Source organism: Centruroides vittatus, unplaced genomic scaffold (assembly GCF_030686945.1).
Source record: "Centruroides vittatus isolate TY-2023 unplaced genomic scaffold, ASM3068694v2 contig_1215, whole genome shotgun sequence".
Taxonomy (NCBI): Eukaryota; Metazoa; Arthropoda; class Arachnida; order Scorpiones; family Buthidae; genus Centruroides; species Centruroides vittatus.
In genome coordinates this window covers 449,812-466,678 of record NW_027120777.1, presented here as the reverse complement: position 1 = coordinate 466,678, position 16,867 = coordinate 449,812, and the positions used below count along the sequence as shown (strand labels likewise).

General features: G+C 30.2%; 1 protein-coding gene across 3 annotated transcripts in view; it reads left to right on the top strand.

The window, feature by feature from the left end:
* Positions 1 to 16,867, top strand: part of LOC136986781 (uncharacterized) — a 110,989-nt gene that overhangs the window by 46,423 nt on the left and 47,699 nt on the right. Inside the window, exon 1 of one of the 3 annotated variants that reach the window (XM_067284395.1) lies at positions 11,008 to 11,263. The exons of the other annotated variants lie outside the window; for them this stretch is intronic. Coding sequence (XP_067140496.1) covers positions 11,173 to 11,263 — 91 coding nt within the window. The 5' untranslated portion in view covers positions 11,008 to 11,172. Of the gene's footprint in view, positions 1 to 11,007; positions 11,264 to 16,867 lie in introns of those variants that run through there. 3 annotated transcript variants of the gene reach the window in all.

Below are 16,867 nucleotides of genomic sequence, written 5' to 3'. Positions count from 1 at the left end.
ATGCGTTCATTTGTAATTGCTCCGTCTTCTAAACCTCTATTTTAAGTGCTCAATTTTAAGCCGGTCCTCGAGAAAACGTTAAATAGGGGTTCTACTGTATAAATTATACACGCAATAAATTTCGTAGATCCTTTTTTTTATTCGTTAAAATTGTTTGTAGTTATAATAAATGTAATTTTCGACTGTTTTTAATGGTATTTGTTAAAATTTAAACTATCGATTAAGAATTAAATTAAGTCGATAATTCACTGATATAATTTCGAAAAATGCCTGTGAAGTAAATCTGTTATGGACAATTGATAACTTCTCAGAAATCTGGAGCCTATCTTTTCAAATGACTTCGAACTTATCAGTTATTATAGAAATTTCTAGATACATGAAAAGAAACTCTAAAATTTCTCTCGTTTGATGCCTGAAATCTTCAAAATTTCATTTATTTTCGATAAAAATGTATCTATTTATTTGTTAAATTCGGCGGCAATAACTATTAACCGAGCGTTTCAAAAGTCAGTTAACCGAGATACAGTAAAATTTGCGTAAACCGGAATCGCTTATCTTTTCCGTTTTGAACAGGTGTTTTTTCTAACAGAAAATCGCTCTCTTCCGAAGAATTTTTCCCGTTTAGTCAGGTTTTTTTACCGTAAATATCAAGTCAGTTAACTCGGTTAACTGACATTTGTACCCCCCTCCAGTATATTAAAAACTGTCTTTTCAGAGATAACTTAGGGCCCCGAAAAGATTTTTCGGGTCTTTTTTTCCTGATTTTGGGGCCCCTATGAGCCTGTCGCTTTCCAGGGACCCGGTGTGGACCGCACCTACCGCACCCCCCTAGCTACGCCGCTGTCAAAAAGGAAACCTGCCAATCCGGATACCCCGGCATCATGCACTTACACATACTAACAAGTAAGTAATGTCTGTCATCTTCGTAAAGCATCTTAATAAATAAATAAAAATGTTGGAAAAATAAATTTTATAAGTTTATAAACCAAAGAAAAAACGCTTTTTGTAAAATTGCTACATAAAAACTCATACCAAGAATTGTTCGTACAAAAGCACTGGTGAGAAACTACACTGTCCAGCCCATTGGTGGTCGCGGGTTCGCGCCTCACTTGGATTTTTACGTGTTTAATACGTGAATAGAGGCCAGTCTTCCATAGAAACTCCCTTCTAGGTGGCACCCACCACCTTGGTAGATAGTCCACGTGTTGCTTTAACTTATTCCATCAATCCAATCTTACAAAAATACATTTGCCAGTGAATATTTCCTGTACCAAAATATAAAAGGAATGTGAAAAATATTTTTTCACTTACACGAAATTCACAAGTTTGTAAAGCTGATAGACTAGCGTCTGGTTTTCTTTATACAATATCACAAATTTTCAAGAATATTTCTAGAAACAACGGAGTGAAATATTCAGATTTGTTTATTTTGGTGGAAAGAACTTTATAAATATCGTATGATATTTTTTAAAGTCATGTTTTATCCTTTTAAAATGCGGTTTTGTATATTAAAAAAAAAAAAAAAAACAGAAAAAAGTAAGCTCTTCTGCAAGGAAACGCGGTAAACACGTTAAATTTAATCTTCACATTTTATTACAATGCAACTGACGACAGAAAATAAAATAAAATCTAAAATAATTTTAAAATCTTGGGGGTATTTCCACATTATTTCAACAAAAATATACGAAGTGTGTCCGTAATAAATTGGATGCGCCGCGAGGAGTACGAGATAAAAATGCCAATAATTTGTTTCCAAAACTTTATTCTCTCTAGAAATCAATATATTTCATCGTACAAGTATATCGAATATTGATAGTAAGATCTCGTTTATTTCCGTAATCCTCCTTTGATTATAAAGTAATAGAATGAATTGCCTCTTATACGGGTCTCAAAGTTAATCAAATTGTTCTGGATATTTTAAACACGTGTTTACACATCAGTTTCTTTAAGATGCTACTGTAGTTAATTTTTGATATTCTTGTACAGGATAGGCTATTATAGGATAGTGATAGCCAATAGCTGGTCTAGAAAGGAAACGATGTGCCTTACAATACTTTTTACTACCCGATATACCCCAGAAAGAGGTGTTCTGCGCCTTGCACATCTCCTAAATCCGCTCAAGGTTTTATCTTATCCTATCCTGTATCCCCATACTATTATTCTATCCTTATCCTAGCTTATTCTAATTATAGAAGAGTTTCATTCAATAACGTGGTTACCACTCGTATCATAAAAAGCGATACTGTTTAATTAATTACTCATTGTTTATGGTAGTATCTTGTTAGATTATCTGTAGAATTATTGCAGACGTAAGAAGGCATCCAATCTCCAGCATTGTTTCTACATGAGAATTCCTTGCATTGTGCTTTATGCATCGTAAATATAAGATAGATCAGTTTATAAGCCGATCACACCCCAGTGTAGTAGCTGTTATACATTATAAATAAGTAAAGTCTAAGTTTTTATCACATCTCTATCTTCCATACTGGTGAGTACATTATATAATTTCTTTCGTATATTTTCGGCAATTTTTTCTTATAAATATGGGTTTTTTTTCTGTGTACGTGAGTAGGTTTGACACGATTTTGTTCACTCAACTTAAAGCTTAATAACTCCTGTGTCTTTAGTCGAAAATTTCTGAAATTTTGCACGAAGGTTTGTGTGTTAGGGTCACTGATGCTGTTAAATTTTGGTGGTTAAAGGTCGAGAGAGTGGGAAGATCTCTAGAGGGAGATCGCGGACAGTATCTCGAGGACAGTAAAGATTTCACTCGTTATTAGCATTTGCAATGTTTTATTTTTTCCTAAAATTCATCTCTGCCTTCAAAATTAAGCTTTTAAATATGTTATAATTATAAAAACCATTTTGTAATAATTAATAATATAAAAAGTTTTAAAATAAAATCTCATAACAGATGGCACCACATAAAATTTTAAATTTTTTGCCTGGAAAGTTACGCAGCTCGTTTCTAGATTTTTTTTGTATATATATATATATTTTTTATAGCTTTCGTGCCTATTTCTAACTGATTTAATTTCTCTCGGATAATTAATAATGATTTATTACTTAGAGAATATAAGGTATATTAGTAACAAATCAAGAAAGATGTATTTTTATATATTGCAGTTATTAAAATATAGAAAATAAATTTTGCGCTGTAAAATATAAAATAAATGTACTTATTATTGTATATTTGAATTAGAAATTATATTTAAAACGATTATATATTCGCATAAATCCCTTTTAACATAATAATTACTCAAAACTATTAAATTTTATTCTGTATTCAACCTTAGAAAATCGAATTTCATAATCAAAATCGCAGGTTTTTTTTTTTGGTTGATTTGAACTAAAAAAAAGGAGACATCAAAAATTTGATGACGATATTAGAACAAGACGATAATTTGTCTTTTTATACTTTAATAATGAGATTTAAGAAGAAAAAGGGGGAAAAAAGAGGCTTTAAAATCGATACAGGACATTTCCAACGTGAATTTTCGATATTTAAATTTTATTTTTAAGTTAAAATAAAATTTAGATTGAGAATAAGACTGAAAATGTATACAGATTTATCGTTAAAATAATCAAATCGACTTTTTACTGTACTGTTATTATTATTTTTTAACTTTTTTTCAGGGAAACAGCGAAAAAAATACGTTAAATCGCGAAATGCGTAAAATCGAAACACGCTAAATACGGTAAAAATATAAAATAATATAAATTTAAACTGTTTTTTCCCCTAAAATTTACAGTTTTGGAAGGAAAACAATTTAAAAACATCTGAAAAAAACATAAATTTATTTGTAAATTTCGTAATTGTTAAAATAAAATATATTAATACGTAATTTATTATCCCGTGTGATAAAGAAATCATGCAGTCGTGATTATACTTTTGTATTATGTAATTAAATGAATGAAAATTACGCAGTGTGTTCATGCGCATAAATAATACTCGATTTAACTTGTTAAACGGGAGGGGAGGAAAAAAAAGCAATCGTCGAGTAGCGAGCAATTCTTAATGCAGCTTAATAGGAGATGAATCGAAACGTCTCCACAGCGTCGTTCTGTCTGACCATTATTGCGCCAGAGAGAAGACAAAATGGATTTAGTAGGTCAATTATACTCCCTCATTTTTAATGGAAGAAGAAGCAGACGCCGTAAACGCAATGGTAAGTTATGTACCAGCTTGCGTATGCAGTATTTATGCTGCCTGTTTGCATACGCAGGTCTATATCTTGCTGGTTTGTACTGCTTGTATTTTTCTGGTGCCATCGGATAGACTCGTGTTTACTCTCTCGATTGATTTTTGGTGGGTTTTTCTGGTTTAATTGGCTTAATAAGCCAGTATAACCTTATGAAACACACAAGCTTGCACAGTTATGCTCTTTGTTAGTCCCGTATCCCGCTGATTTGTATTGTTTGTATTGTTTTTTGGTGCAATCGAATGTACTCAAGTTTACTTTCTTGATTGATTTTTGGTGAGTTTTTCTTATTTAACTGGCTTAATAAGACAGTATACGCTTATAATTCACATGAATTTGCATAGTTATGCTGCTTGCATCTTGCGGGTTTTCACTGTTTATTGTTTTCTGCGATTGTTTATTGTATTGGTGCGATCGAATATACTCAAGTTTACACTTTTTATTGATTTTTGGTTGGTTTTTCTTATTTAATTGGCTTAATAAACCATTAAAACTATGCCAGCTTTTATGCTTAAAAGCTGGCATAGTTATGCTGTCTGAACCTTCCGGAATTTTGTTATTTGGTATTTTTTCTGCTATCGAACATACTCGAGTTTTCTTTGTTGATTGATTTTTGAAGGGTTTTTCTTATGTAATTGGCTTATTAAATCAGTATAACCGTATCAAGCATATAAGCTTGTATAGTTATACTATCTGTTAGTCTGTATCTTACAGATTTTTATTGTTTATTATTTTTAATGCTACTGAATGCACTCTTCAACTTCAATTTGATTAGGTAGAGGAAGATGCTCCTGTAGTTAATTTCTGTTATTTCCTATTACTTCTATTTTGTAGTGTTTTATTCAAAATATAACTTTGCTGTTTTTATTTTCTAAGTTTTGCCTTTTCTTTAAGCTGTAAGGTTACTGAATGTTTGTAATTTCTTTAATAAATAAATAAAATAGAAAAGCCACAATGGCCTACACTTCAGACTCGAACTTTAACAGGTTATGGTTCTGAAGAGTAGTCTGGTGATCCAAGTTAACAGTGATTAAATGCCTGTAGTTGCGTACATTCAATCGATATAAAAAGTGTATAGGGCCTAGTTATTATATTTATTATTTATATCCTGTAGTCTACTGATACATAAATAAAAAAGTCAGAGTCGGGAGTCGAAGGTACCATAAACTGAGGAGTCAGAGTCATAGTTGAAGAAGACGGACTCCATACTCATGGAACTTATAAAGCACGCCTACGTATTGATGACGATCAATTTTATTTCCATTTTTACTCTTTCCTGCGGGCACTAAGAAGACTTTTCTTTCATATCCATTGTGGATTCGACCAGACTCACAATGGGGGTACCAACGAGCGCTCTTATACTGAGGAACGGGCCCGACATAAAAAAAAAATTGCCAAGAAGTTGCTCGCCGGGATTCGATTCCGGCTTCTGCAGAGCGTTATGTTTATGTCTTAACTTGGTCGTCAATAATGATCGATAGTACGTGGGCGTATATCGTAAACAATGGATTTTACTGTGTAGATGATCACCTAGGGGATGAGATATTAAGGATTTGGAAGATTTGGGTGACAATTCGATTACATCCAACCTATTGCGTATGGAAAGCCGCCTCTAACCTAATTCAAGTTGCCTTTAAGGGATCGGACTTACGTAATATTCCATACATAAATTAATTCTCGAAAATATAAACAGTTCTTTATTAAATCTAAAGCAATCTGAATATATTTAATATCTTTCAAAATTTGAAATTTTATTTGAAAAAAAGTCTAATGTAATCTTTTGACTTCGTTGATTTTATTGTTAGAAATACATGCGCATTTCTGATTTTCTAAAAAGACTTATGTAACATATTTTTATTTTATTTTTAAATAAGAAAACATAACTTAAAGACGTTTGTATCGATATAAAACAAAGTTTGCAACGTTGCGCTTGACTTCCCCCGCATTTTTTGTTTTTATCCTTATAATTGCTACCATTACTTTTATATGTTTTCGGATTGATTCGGAAGATATTAAAGGGACGAGGGCCATATCTCTCGATCCAATAGTCTGATTTTCCTGAAAATTTCTAGAAACATTTCTCCTTAATACACAAACGTCCTTGTAAAATACAGTCAAACCTGTTTTTATGCGCTCTTTTTATGTGCGATTTTTATTTGTGCGATTTTTTTAATGCGAATTTTTAATTTGTGCGATATAGTTGGCGACTAGTCTCGTGCGATTCGTCATGTCTTACGTTGACTTATTATAGCTAAATAAACTTATTATAGCATAAATGCACTTATTATAGTAATATTATTGCATGAATATGCGAAAAATGAAATAATTTACTTTTTAAGTCAACAAAACACCACCTGGACAAAAATATGTAAAACAGACGATAGACCAGACGATGCAGTCAAGTGCTGACATCTGTTGTCAATAAATTCTATTTCGTACGGTTTTGAGTTATTTTCTATGTGAGACTTCTTTTATGCGGTCCCTGTTGACCGCATAAAAAAAAATATTTTTTAATTGTGTTGCGAAAACTATTATTTACAGCCATTCGTGAAGTTTCGTGAGATTTTTTTTATGCGTTTTTTTTAATGCGGTCCCTATCCCCCGCATAAAAACAGGTTTGACTGTATTAGAAATTTTCGACAAAAAGCACAGGAATTATTAAGCTTTAAAGTGGACTCGCACCCCTTACACTAACATATGTATAGGGAAAAAAAACCCGCAACTATTTTTTGCATTTCTCGATGTTTCAAGGCGCTCTGTGTCCAAAAATGTAAAAATCTCGGGGGCGACTTTTGACCAATCGCCATTATTTCCCTCTGTTATATAACAGCCGGGAAAATAAAACGTTGTAATCTCTTTGTTTACGCAATTAATTTAAGGATCAGGCATATTGATTCTGTCAGTTTTTTTTACATTAAGATGAAAAGTGAGCTTCTATTTTTGTTACACCGTCTTGGGAATGGAAACTGTTTCTTATATTTTCAAACGGTTTAAATCAGATTTGTTCTAAATATATTATACATTTTATTTTAGTTAAAAGTAATTTGATTTTTAGATACTTTACTATTCTTTTTACTGAGTTAATTTGTAACACCAGCTACTCTTGTAAATTTGCAATGAACATTAACTTGATGTGATATCACATTAAAGTGATGAAGCTGGTTATTTTCAAATTTCTCTTACAAAATATGTGTTACGCTGTTTTGTTTTTCCGAAAATTCGCGAATTTAAACAATTATTCAACTGAAATTTCGAAATGTGGTGTTAGAAGCGGATGAGAATATCCTGCACGGATAGAATAATGTACCGGGAAAATAAAGACTAGTTTGGAACAATTAAAATTTGAAGCAAAGGCATCTTTTGAGACATTCAGGTTGGTGTATCACAGCATTTCAGAGGAAATTAGGAAGAGGAAGACCTGGAGCAATATACTTGGATATGTGATAAAACACTTTTTTACCACACTTTTTTTGAAGGAGAATTTGAAAACAGGAAGAGGAAGATCTGGAACAGTATACTGGCTGACGTCAAAGAAGAGCTCTTATTGTGTGATCAAAAGAAAGGAAAATGTTAAGAGAATAATAAGCTGTCCATCGATCTATAGGTTGAGGAAAGGAAAAAAAAAAGATTCACTGTGTTAGCTAATTCATTTTGTACGAGCTTCAACATTGTCTCGTTTGAATGGCTGCCATTTTGGGCATTTTCGAATTTATTTATTTATTTTTGAATGGCATCAACATAGTTCTAATCAAATCACGCCGTTGTTTGAATGACGTTAGCTTTTTTGGGAGTAATTTTTTTATTTTAGAAAAAAAAAAAATTCGGAGGTTTTCTGTATGTTAGTGTTTGTCTGTGTGTGTGTAGGGGGCACGATTTTGTTCACCAAATTTGAAGCTTAATTAATTAATAACTCCCGTGCCTTTTGTCGAAAATTTCTGAAGTTTTGCAGGGATATTTGTGTATTAGGGCCATTGGTGCCGTTAAATTTTCATAGTTAAAGGTCGAGGGGGTGGGGAGAAATAGGGAATTACGTGTGATATCTCGAATCAGGTCGGAATTAATGAAGATTTTTATTCATTATTAGCATTTACAATTTTTTTAAAAATAAAACTCATCTCAATCCTGAAAAGCTCTTTGTAATTTTATAATAGTTAATATAAAATGTTTTTTTTTTAAAATAAAATATAACAGATGGCGCCATATACAATTTTAAATTTTTGCCGGAAAAGTCACGCAACTCGTTGCTGGATTTGTTTTTTAATAGAAAAATTATGTAAACGGATTAAATTTAGATGTGAGTATTCAATTATATATAGAAAATTGAATTTTTTCCCTAGCTTAAACATGAAATATGTTTTCATTTATTTAGGTTAATTAAATTAATTTTAATGTTAAAGTCATGCAAAGTCGAGAAATTAATTTTCTATTTTTACTAAATTTGCTCGTCAAAATGAAAAAAAAAATCAAGAATCTAGAAATTTGTATTCTATGATTGAAGTGAAAGTATTGCAATTGAAGTATATAATGTATAACGAAAACATGGCGTAGAAAACGAGAAAATCTTATAAAAATTTGATTAAAAATTCAGAAAAAATAATAATAAATTATGGAAAAGATAATTTTAAAATTAATGACTTAAAATTATTTCGAAAATAATAGATACAACTATAGAAAAAAACGTGCCGCCATCTGTTGGTTGTCAAGTGGACTAATTTTTTTTTTTAGGATGACATTTTGTTTTTGGTCATAAACCTTTAGGCTATGTCTTTGGAAAATATTCCTCTATATAATAAATTGAGTTTTATTTTCATACAGAGTTTCTCAGTTTCTAGTGAAGAGGATGGTCCAAAAATCAATTAACCATTATAAGAATTAAATTCAATTAAAAAATATAATTAAATTGCATTTTTTGTCATGCTTGTTGTAGCAAATTTGTAGAAGACGAACACATTCTAAACCCAGTTTACAGTTCGTATTCACGAATGTACCTGGAACACGGTTAACTGATTTTTGGGCCGCCCTAAATACGAGAAAAATACGTGAAAAATTATTTTATTATATAAAATTATTGTCAAAATATTCTTAGAATAAATTACAACGTAAAACTAAACAATTTTATAAAAAATTATAGTCTTACAAAGAGCTCTTTTTATGCAATTTTAATTTTTTTTTTTTAAATTTTAAATATTAAATCATTAAATTTTAAAAATTTACTTTCAAAAAATTGTTTTCTAGCTTATTTTTGTATACGAGAGATTACAAAATTTTAAAATTAATTTATTTTTAAGAACGAAGTTCATTTATACTTCTGATAAATACCGGAAATTCCTCAATTCACACTTTAACTCGTCCTTATCGAAAATATTTGTGACGTAATATATGAGTAATTGTTTTAATCAATATAAACTTCCTCCGAATTCCTCAATAATGTAAATTTAATTTCATATAATTAAAATTATATTTTATATTCTATTGATACTACAGGGAGAGGGAGGTATTTTCCCCCATCCCCCGTAATAGAAGGCCTCCAAAATTTAGTTTTTAATGCAGAAAATGTGATATCAGACTGATAAATTGTAGAAAAATCGAATTTTTTTTTTATTTGTTTTATTGATCTTATTCATGTTTTTTAATGACTTTCGGAAAGAGGGGGGCCACGTTTATGGCTGTTTTTGGCCTTATCTCACCTTGTTACGCCTTTGGCATCACTTCAGTATAAGTAATTAGAGATTATTATGTTGAATTAACTTAAAAGTATCTTGAAAATTTTAAATAAATTGTTAATATTTTCTAGAATTGTCAATAAAATTAATTCATTATTTACATTATAGTTTTTTTTTAATTGCTAACATTTGAATAATTAATGATTCTTTGCCTTGATTTCTTTACTAGAAACTATAGATTCAAGCACCATTATGGATATTTGGCATTAATAAACTATTAAGATTAATAATTTTAACTTTAAATAATATTCTTAAACTTCCGTTTTTTTTTCTAATTCAGATTTTAAAAATTCTTCCATAATTTAGATTTGTTCATCTCGGTTTTCATATCAAATGACATTTCTTTCTTACACGATCTATCACAGCTAAAGTCGGGAATAGACTGTATATAATATTAATGGTCTGCCTGTTTCCCCATTGCCATAAAAATTTACAGGATAAAGAAGAAATCTTGTGTTAAAAAAAAATATGAAAGTAAGGATCATTAATATTGGAGAGTTAGGTAGTCTGCACTCTCTTTAAACATGTGGAAACATTCAGAAAATTATCGAACGTAGTGTAGAAATTTATGATATATAAAAATAGAACGAAATATACCATATTTACCCTTAAAAAAAGGGAAAAAATGTAAGATTTTCCCCCCAAAAAAACACTATCAAGAGCGATTTTCTTCCTGTTTTTTTTTGGTTTTTTTTCGCTAATAGATTTTGTTTTAATTGTAAGATCATTAACCTTTAATTCTTAATTTTAATCTTTTGTGATTTTATTCAACTTCTTTTTCCTAGAAGAAAATAAAATAATAAATGAAATCGTATATCCATTATATATCCTTCAATCAATACACAAACACAACACAACACACGAGTGATCAATTTATGTTTTAAGTTTATTTTAAAAATTAATTAAAATAAATTTAAAACAGGAGGCGATATAATTAAATAATAAACAGCACTCTCGTCGATAATTAAAGATGATAAAAAAAAATATATATATATCGCCTCACAAGAGGAAAACGTACAACGTAATGGGAATGTCCAGGAAACTGCGGTCTGTGAACGGCTGTGGCGCTCTCGATACTAAACTGCGCCTGCGTCATTGTACGCTCTGCAGTGCCGACTCTTGCCTCCTACCCTTGGATATTCGTATATGTGTTTGTACGAGACTTCAATTTTGATACGATTCATGTAGAATTGATCCATTTTCTTTCCCCTTTTTTATATATAAGTGTGTATATTTCGAGTGCGGAAATGAAGGGCGGACATATTTGGGATAATAACAATACTGTACCCAATAGGGATGGTAACAGCGAACATGGAAATAAATGGAAGATGTCGAACTGTGAGTATTTTCACTCCCGTAAGCGATCCTACGCCTTCTTCGGGATTATTATTGTATTTGTTTTTTTTATGTGTATAACATAAGCTAGTGTAGAGTGTTGTGCGCTTCTCTAATATTGAAATTGATAGTAGAGGTTACTTTTAGTTAATTTGCCTATATGTACGCATATTAAAAATTACCTAAAAGTGGACGAATTTATTGATTAAAAATTGATTTTATTACTTAAAATTAAGTTTAATTCTTGTATTTTTCTGTTATAATATATTCTATAATAATGAATTAATTAGTTACTGTTACAAGTAAGTATGGTACTGTTATATAATGGATATTTAATATAGTGTACTGTACTTATGTATATTGATTGATCCATCGAAATTAGTCTTTTAAATAATTTTATAAGAAAGAATTCGATCGAGTTTTAATACTTTTCTCCATATTCAAGTTAATTCAAGTTTTAGGTAATTTGCATGTGTAAATGAATTTCTACCAGAAAATTTTACTAACATAACTTTAGTTTATTCCATATTTATCACTATAATATCGAATTTTTAAACACAGAACAGCAAAATCTTTCCATATTCATTATGTTAATGACTCGCCAAGTTATGCAAATTAGATAATTTCAGTCATTTTTAAGAATTTTCAGCTTATGTAAATTCGTTGTAACGTTAGAGATGTGTTGTATTAAACAGGATTTGGCAAGTTTTTAATGTAATATAATATATAATATGTATAATGTGTGAGAAGTGGTTGCTTTTATGAGATTGTTTACCTGTGTATTTGATGCTTTACTCAAAGTTCAGAAGAGGTGGCTGTATTGATCTACTCCAGAAATAACCGGGTGTACTCTTAGAAGCAGGCATCTGAAGGTCGTCGTAGTTTAAACTGTATTACGTAGTTTTCTGTTTAAATTATAATTGGTTCGGTTTGTTAAATGAGCTTACGAAATATTAAAAATTATACATAATTCATGAATAAATCATGTAAATAAAATAATAGAATAATACTGGCACATGCACCAATTACTACATCACATGTTACATATGGGAATCATACAGATGGGTTGAAGGGAGATATATTGAAAGAATTCGAGATTGAATTTTTCTGTAGCGTTATAAATCCAGCATCGATCGTTATCCCTGCTCATTGTAAATAGTCGATTATCGTTCCATTTTTAGGCATTATTTTCCGTATAAAAAGCCTATACATCGAATTTATATTCTTGGAAAAGAAAAAAAAAAAAAATGTTTTAACTTGGAACTCGTCGTACTTGAACTTTTTGCCGAAATTTTGGCACGTTTATGTCCCAAAAAACACGAGAGAAAAAGTGAACTGAATTAAAATGTTCCGACTTCCCTCCCTGCCGTCCATATTGGAACGTATCCAAGATTAGTTTTTGAGTCACAATATCAACTTGGTTAGATATATTATAAAATTTTAACAGATGTATTAAGGGATGGAGGCGGGAGGTAAGAGAGGAGATGACGTCAGTTATCGGAGATTAATCCTCTAGCGTATGTTTAGTCGTCACCTAGTCTGGCCCAGTTGGCATTTGTGGTATGTTCTGAACTCCGCTTCTCCTAGAACTGAATTTGAAATGTCTTTTAATGATTTTAAATTCATGTAGAATCTTCTGTTTGGATTCATTAAATAATCTACGCGAAATTTTCGTTTTAAATTTAATCCATTAAAAGTTCGATTCTGATCATAAATTATACAATACAAGAGTAGTTTTGTTTAGGTTTTTTCGATCTTCAAAACGATTACACAATCAATTTCGAGGATTTTTTCCTGTTTGGAGATTTCCTGAGCAGAAAAACAGATATAACAAGAAAGGAATTAGATTTGAATTTCGTGGATCGATTTCACTTATCTGTTCGAATTTCCGAAATTCGATTTTTGGTCCTCTTTAGCTTCGATCCGACTCGGTCAGAAAAAATAAAAATAAAAAATAAACCATCATTTTGTCGTTTAATGGCTGTAAAATATGGCAATTTTAAAGTAAATCGTATCGGCAGCCAAGTGCCCAACGGATAAAAACAATAAAACAAAAATATTTCTCTACGGAAAACTATATTTAAAATATTTAAAAACGAATAAAATTTACTAACTGAGGGAATATGCATCGAATTAGAAGTGTGTGACTCAGAACTCGTGCCTTTGTTTAATTATTAATATAAATTCAGTTACATGGCTTTATTTGGTTATAATAATAAGAACGTATGTGGAATAAATGAACCTTTCATAATGTTAAGTTTATACAAATACAAATTTTATAACTGGCTAAATACGTATATGTTAATGTATACATACATTTTGTTTCGATTTATACTATAAAAGCCATTAATTCCTTTTCATATATATTACTTTCTACTAATTTACTGTATTGGTATCTACCAACACAGTAAATTGGTGCATCCTATCTATGTATTAATGTATACACGTGCACAAACACAAGAACATACGCCCACATACAGTATACCTGTATGTACAGTACATATAAACTATATATTAATTAATATATAAGATTTACATACATTAATTACATGTTTGAGTTCGATATTTGCTCTCTTTTTGCAATACATGTTCATTGTTCTCATGAAATTAAATTAAATGTTGGACGTACGAATAGAATATAATTGTTCATCAAAACATCTCATATAACTATCATATTTAAAGTTAAAAAAAAAAACAACCTAAAATTCTTAAATGTCTATAATCAATGACTTTAAAATGTATATTAAAAATGTTGTCTGGCTTTTATTTTTCAATGAATTATTACTTCAACTTGTACATGTACATGAACACAGCGCGATTATGCTGTATAATTATTTTTTTATCTTCAGATGATAGCTGAAGAATAAATATATAAAAATTCCTACCGATTTCGAAATCAGGAAAAGTAAAGATATAAAGTTTTTTGTACAAGGAAAAATTAATGTAACAGTTGAAAGGAATTTGTTATTGAGCATCTAATTAGTATGTCATGTGTAACGGTAGAAGAAGAAAAAATTCAAGAAATCGTCAACCATATTATAAAATATTTATTTTTAGTTGTTTTCCTGGAAAAATATGCTAAATTTAATTTACGATTCATTATTTTGTACATAATTATTCATTTTTTTTTATTTTTTGGATTGAATTTAGCTGTGTTTGCTTTCTTGTTAATGGTTAATTAGATTACATTAAAGATTTAAAAAGAGAAATAATAATAATAATAATAATATATATATATATATAGGCCTATAGTATTTGACACTGAAAATTTATTCGTTTGAAAATTTTATTAATAGGCAGATTTTTATGTTTTAAAAATGAAATTTGTAGTGTGAAGATCTATATATATTCAGATGTATGATAAATTTATTTTGATTTATTTGTTAAATATTTCATGCGGAATGTGTATATGTAACAATTTTAATCGCAGTTAAACGTGAGCTCAACAAATGTTTATATCAACAACCGTTTCCATTCTTATCTCTGAGGTTGAAGAATAAAACTGTGAGTCACTGGCATACTTTTAATATTCTTCATGCTTTATTCTGGTCCTTATCAATATTCTTCGTGCTTTATTATGGTCTTTATTAATATTCTTCATGCTTTATTCTAGTCTTTATCAATTGTCTTCATGCTTTATTCTGGTTCTCAATACTCTTCGTTCTTTATTCTGGTCTTTATTAATATTCTTCATGCTTTATTCTAGTCTTTATCAATTGTCTTCATGCTTTATTCTAGTCTTTATCAATTGTCTTCGTGCTTTATTCTGGTCTTTCTCAATATTCTTCATGATTCATTCCAGATCTCTCTATATTCTTTGTATTTTATTTCTCTCTTTCTCCCACGATATTCGTGCTTTATTCAGGTTTTGTGTGAGAATTATCAAGATGTTTTTTATATTTTAATATTCTTTATAAATAATTTCGAACTTTGCAGCATTTTTTTCGAATATTTTTGTGCATTTCCTACGCCATTTTGAATTATTATTTGATTGTGGCGTGTTCTTTCAGAAGCGAGTATAATTTATTTTACATTATTATTAAATTATAACTTTGAAACAATTTCAAAATGTCTTCGCATCTGGTTTATTTCTGGAATTGTAATTTATCATGTTGCTCTTCTAATTAATATATAGCGTAATAAAACAGTGATCTCGAAGATTACACTATCTTTATTGCCTGTCGGATAAACTTTTTCTGTGTTGTGAGGAAAAATTCCCTGATTGATTAGGATTTTTTTTTCTTTTTTTCCGGAAAATTTTATATATATTTTTTTATTTTTATTTTGGTTATTTGAGGAAATTGCGCCGTTATTTTGACAAGGAAGAGATTCGATATCAGTGTGACAGGGAAGCAGCTTCATTACTACAAATAGATAATAAGTGGCAGAATAATGCTATGGATATGACTTTTTTGTTAATTTATCACCACTAGTGTTAATTTTAATTAATTTAGAATTAAAAATATATTAACTCTTTATTTGGAACAGCGAAACCAGTGCAATGTACACAGAAATGCAACAGTGGGTACTCCAACCTCTTATCCTCGTTAATGACGATTTGTTGTTTGTTTTTACGTTTCAAACGAAAGAAATTTTAGTACAAAAGTAAATTTCGCACGAAGCTTGCAGTTAAAATTCTCGAACAATGCTTTACGAAATATTCCGAAGGCGTTTTTAACGACTGCATAATTAATTCAATGCTCTCTAGACGGCTTGACCTCGATCAATTTCAAGAAAATTCGATCACAGTCCCCGACGTGTATCTTATTTCTCTACCAGAAACTGGACGAATTTTATTTCTAATTAGCTTAAAAATGGCGATTAAATACTAATGAAATTCTAAGATGTAAATCTCTTCATTAAGGTTCCCCCTTGAAATTGAACCATTTCGTTGATTGGATATTATAATTTTTTTGTGACGCATTCCAACATATTCATTAAACTTTTTAATAAGAGGATCGCGTGGAAAAATCTCGCATTTAAAAGAAAAACTCACGTTTTTGTGGTGTATAGTGTGTGAAATGTGTTCTAGAAATGTTATTTTTATAGAATTAAGTAGGACTTTTTGACAGAACGTCTCTAAGTCTATCCAACGAAAGAATATTTAGTACATCAATAACATGTAATAATCAATATCAACCACATTGATACTAACCATCGTGATGTGTAACCAACAATGTAATAATCAATATCAACCACATTGATACTAACCATCGTGATGTATCTGCTTAAGGAAGGGAGAGCAGGGTCTACCTTCCTTAAGCACATACATCACGATGCTGATCTGACACCACTATCATACTGCAAAATATACGGCACACAACAGAACTGTATGGAAATCAGTCACCATAGGGAAGACCGATCTACCATCTGTACGCATGGAAAGGAACCTAAATCCACCTAATTAATCATACATTAATAAATCATTAGTGGCGTAATATCGAATCGGTTTTATCACCGAATTATATTGTTTATATGAATGTTATGCTTTTTTCTTCTTGATTCTGTGTACACAATAAACGTAACAGGTTTGTTTGAGGGTAAATGTCGGTCGGATCGTGGCCCTGACCAGATCACCTCATTCTATTGCCACGAATGTGTGGGCCG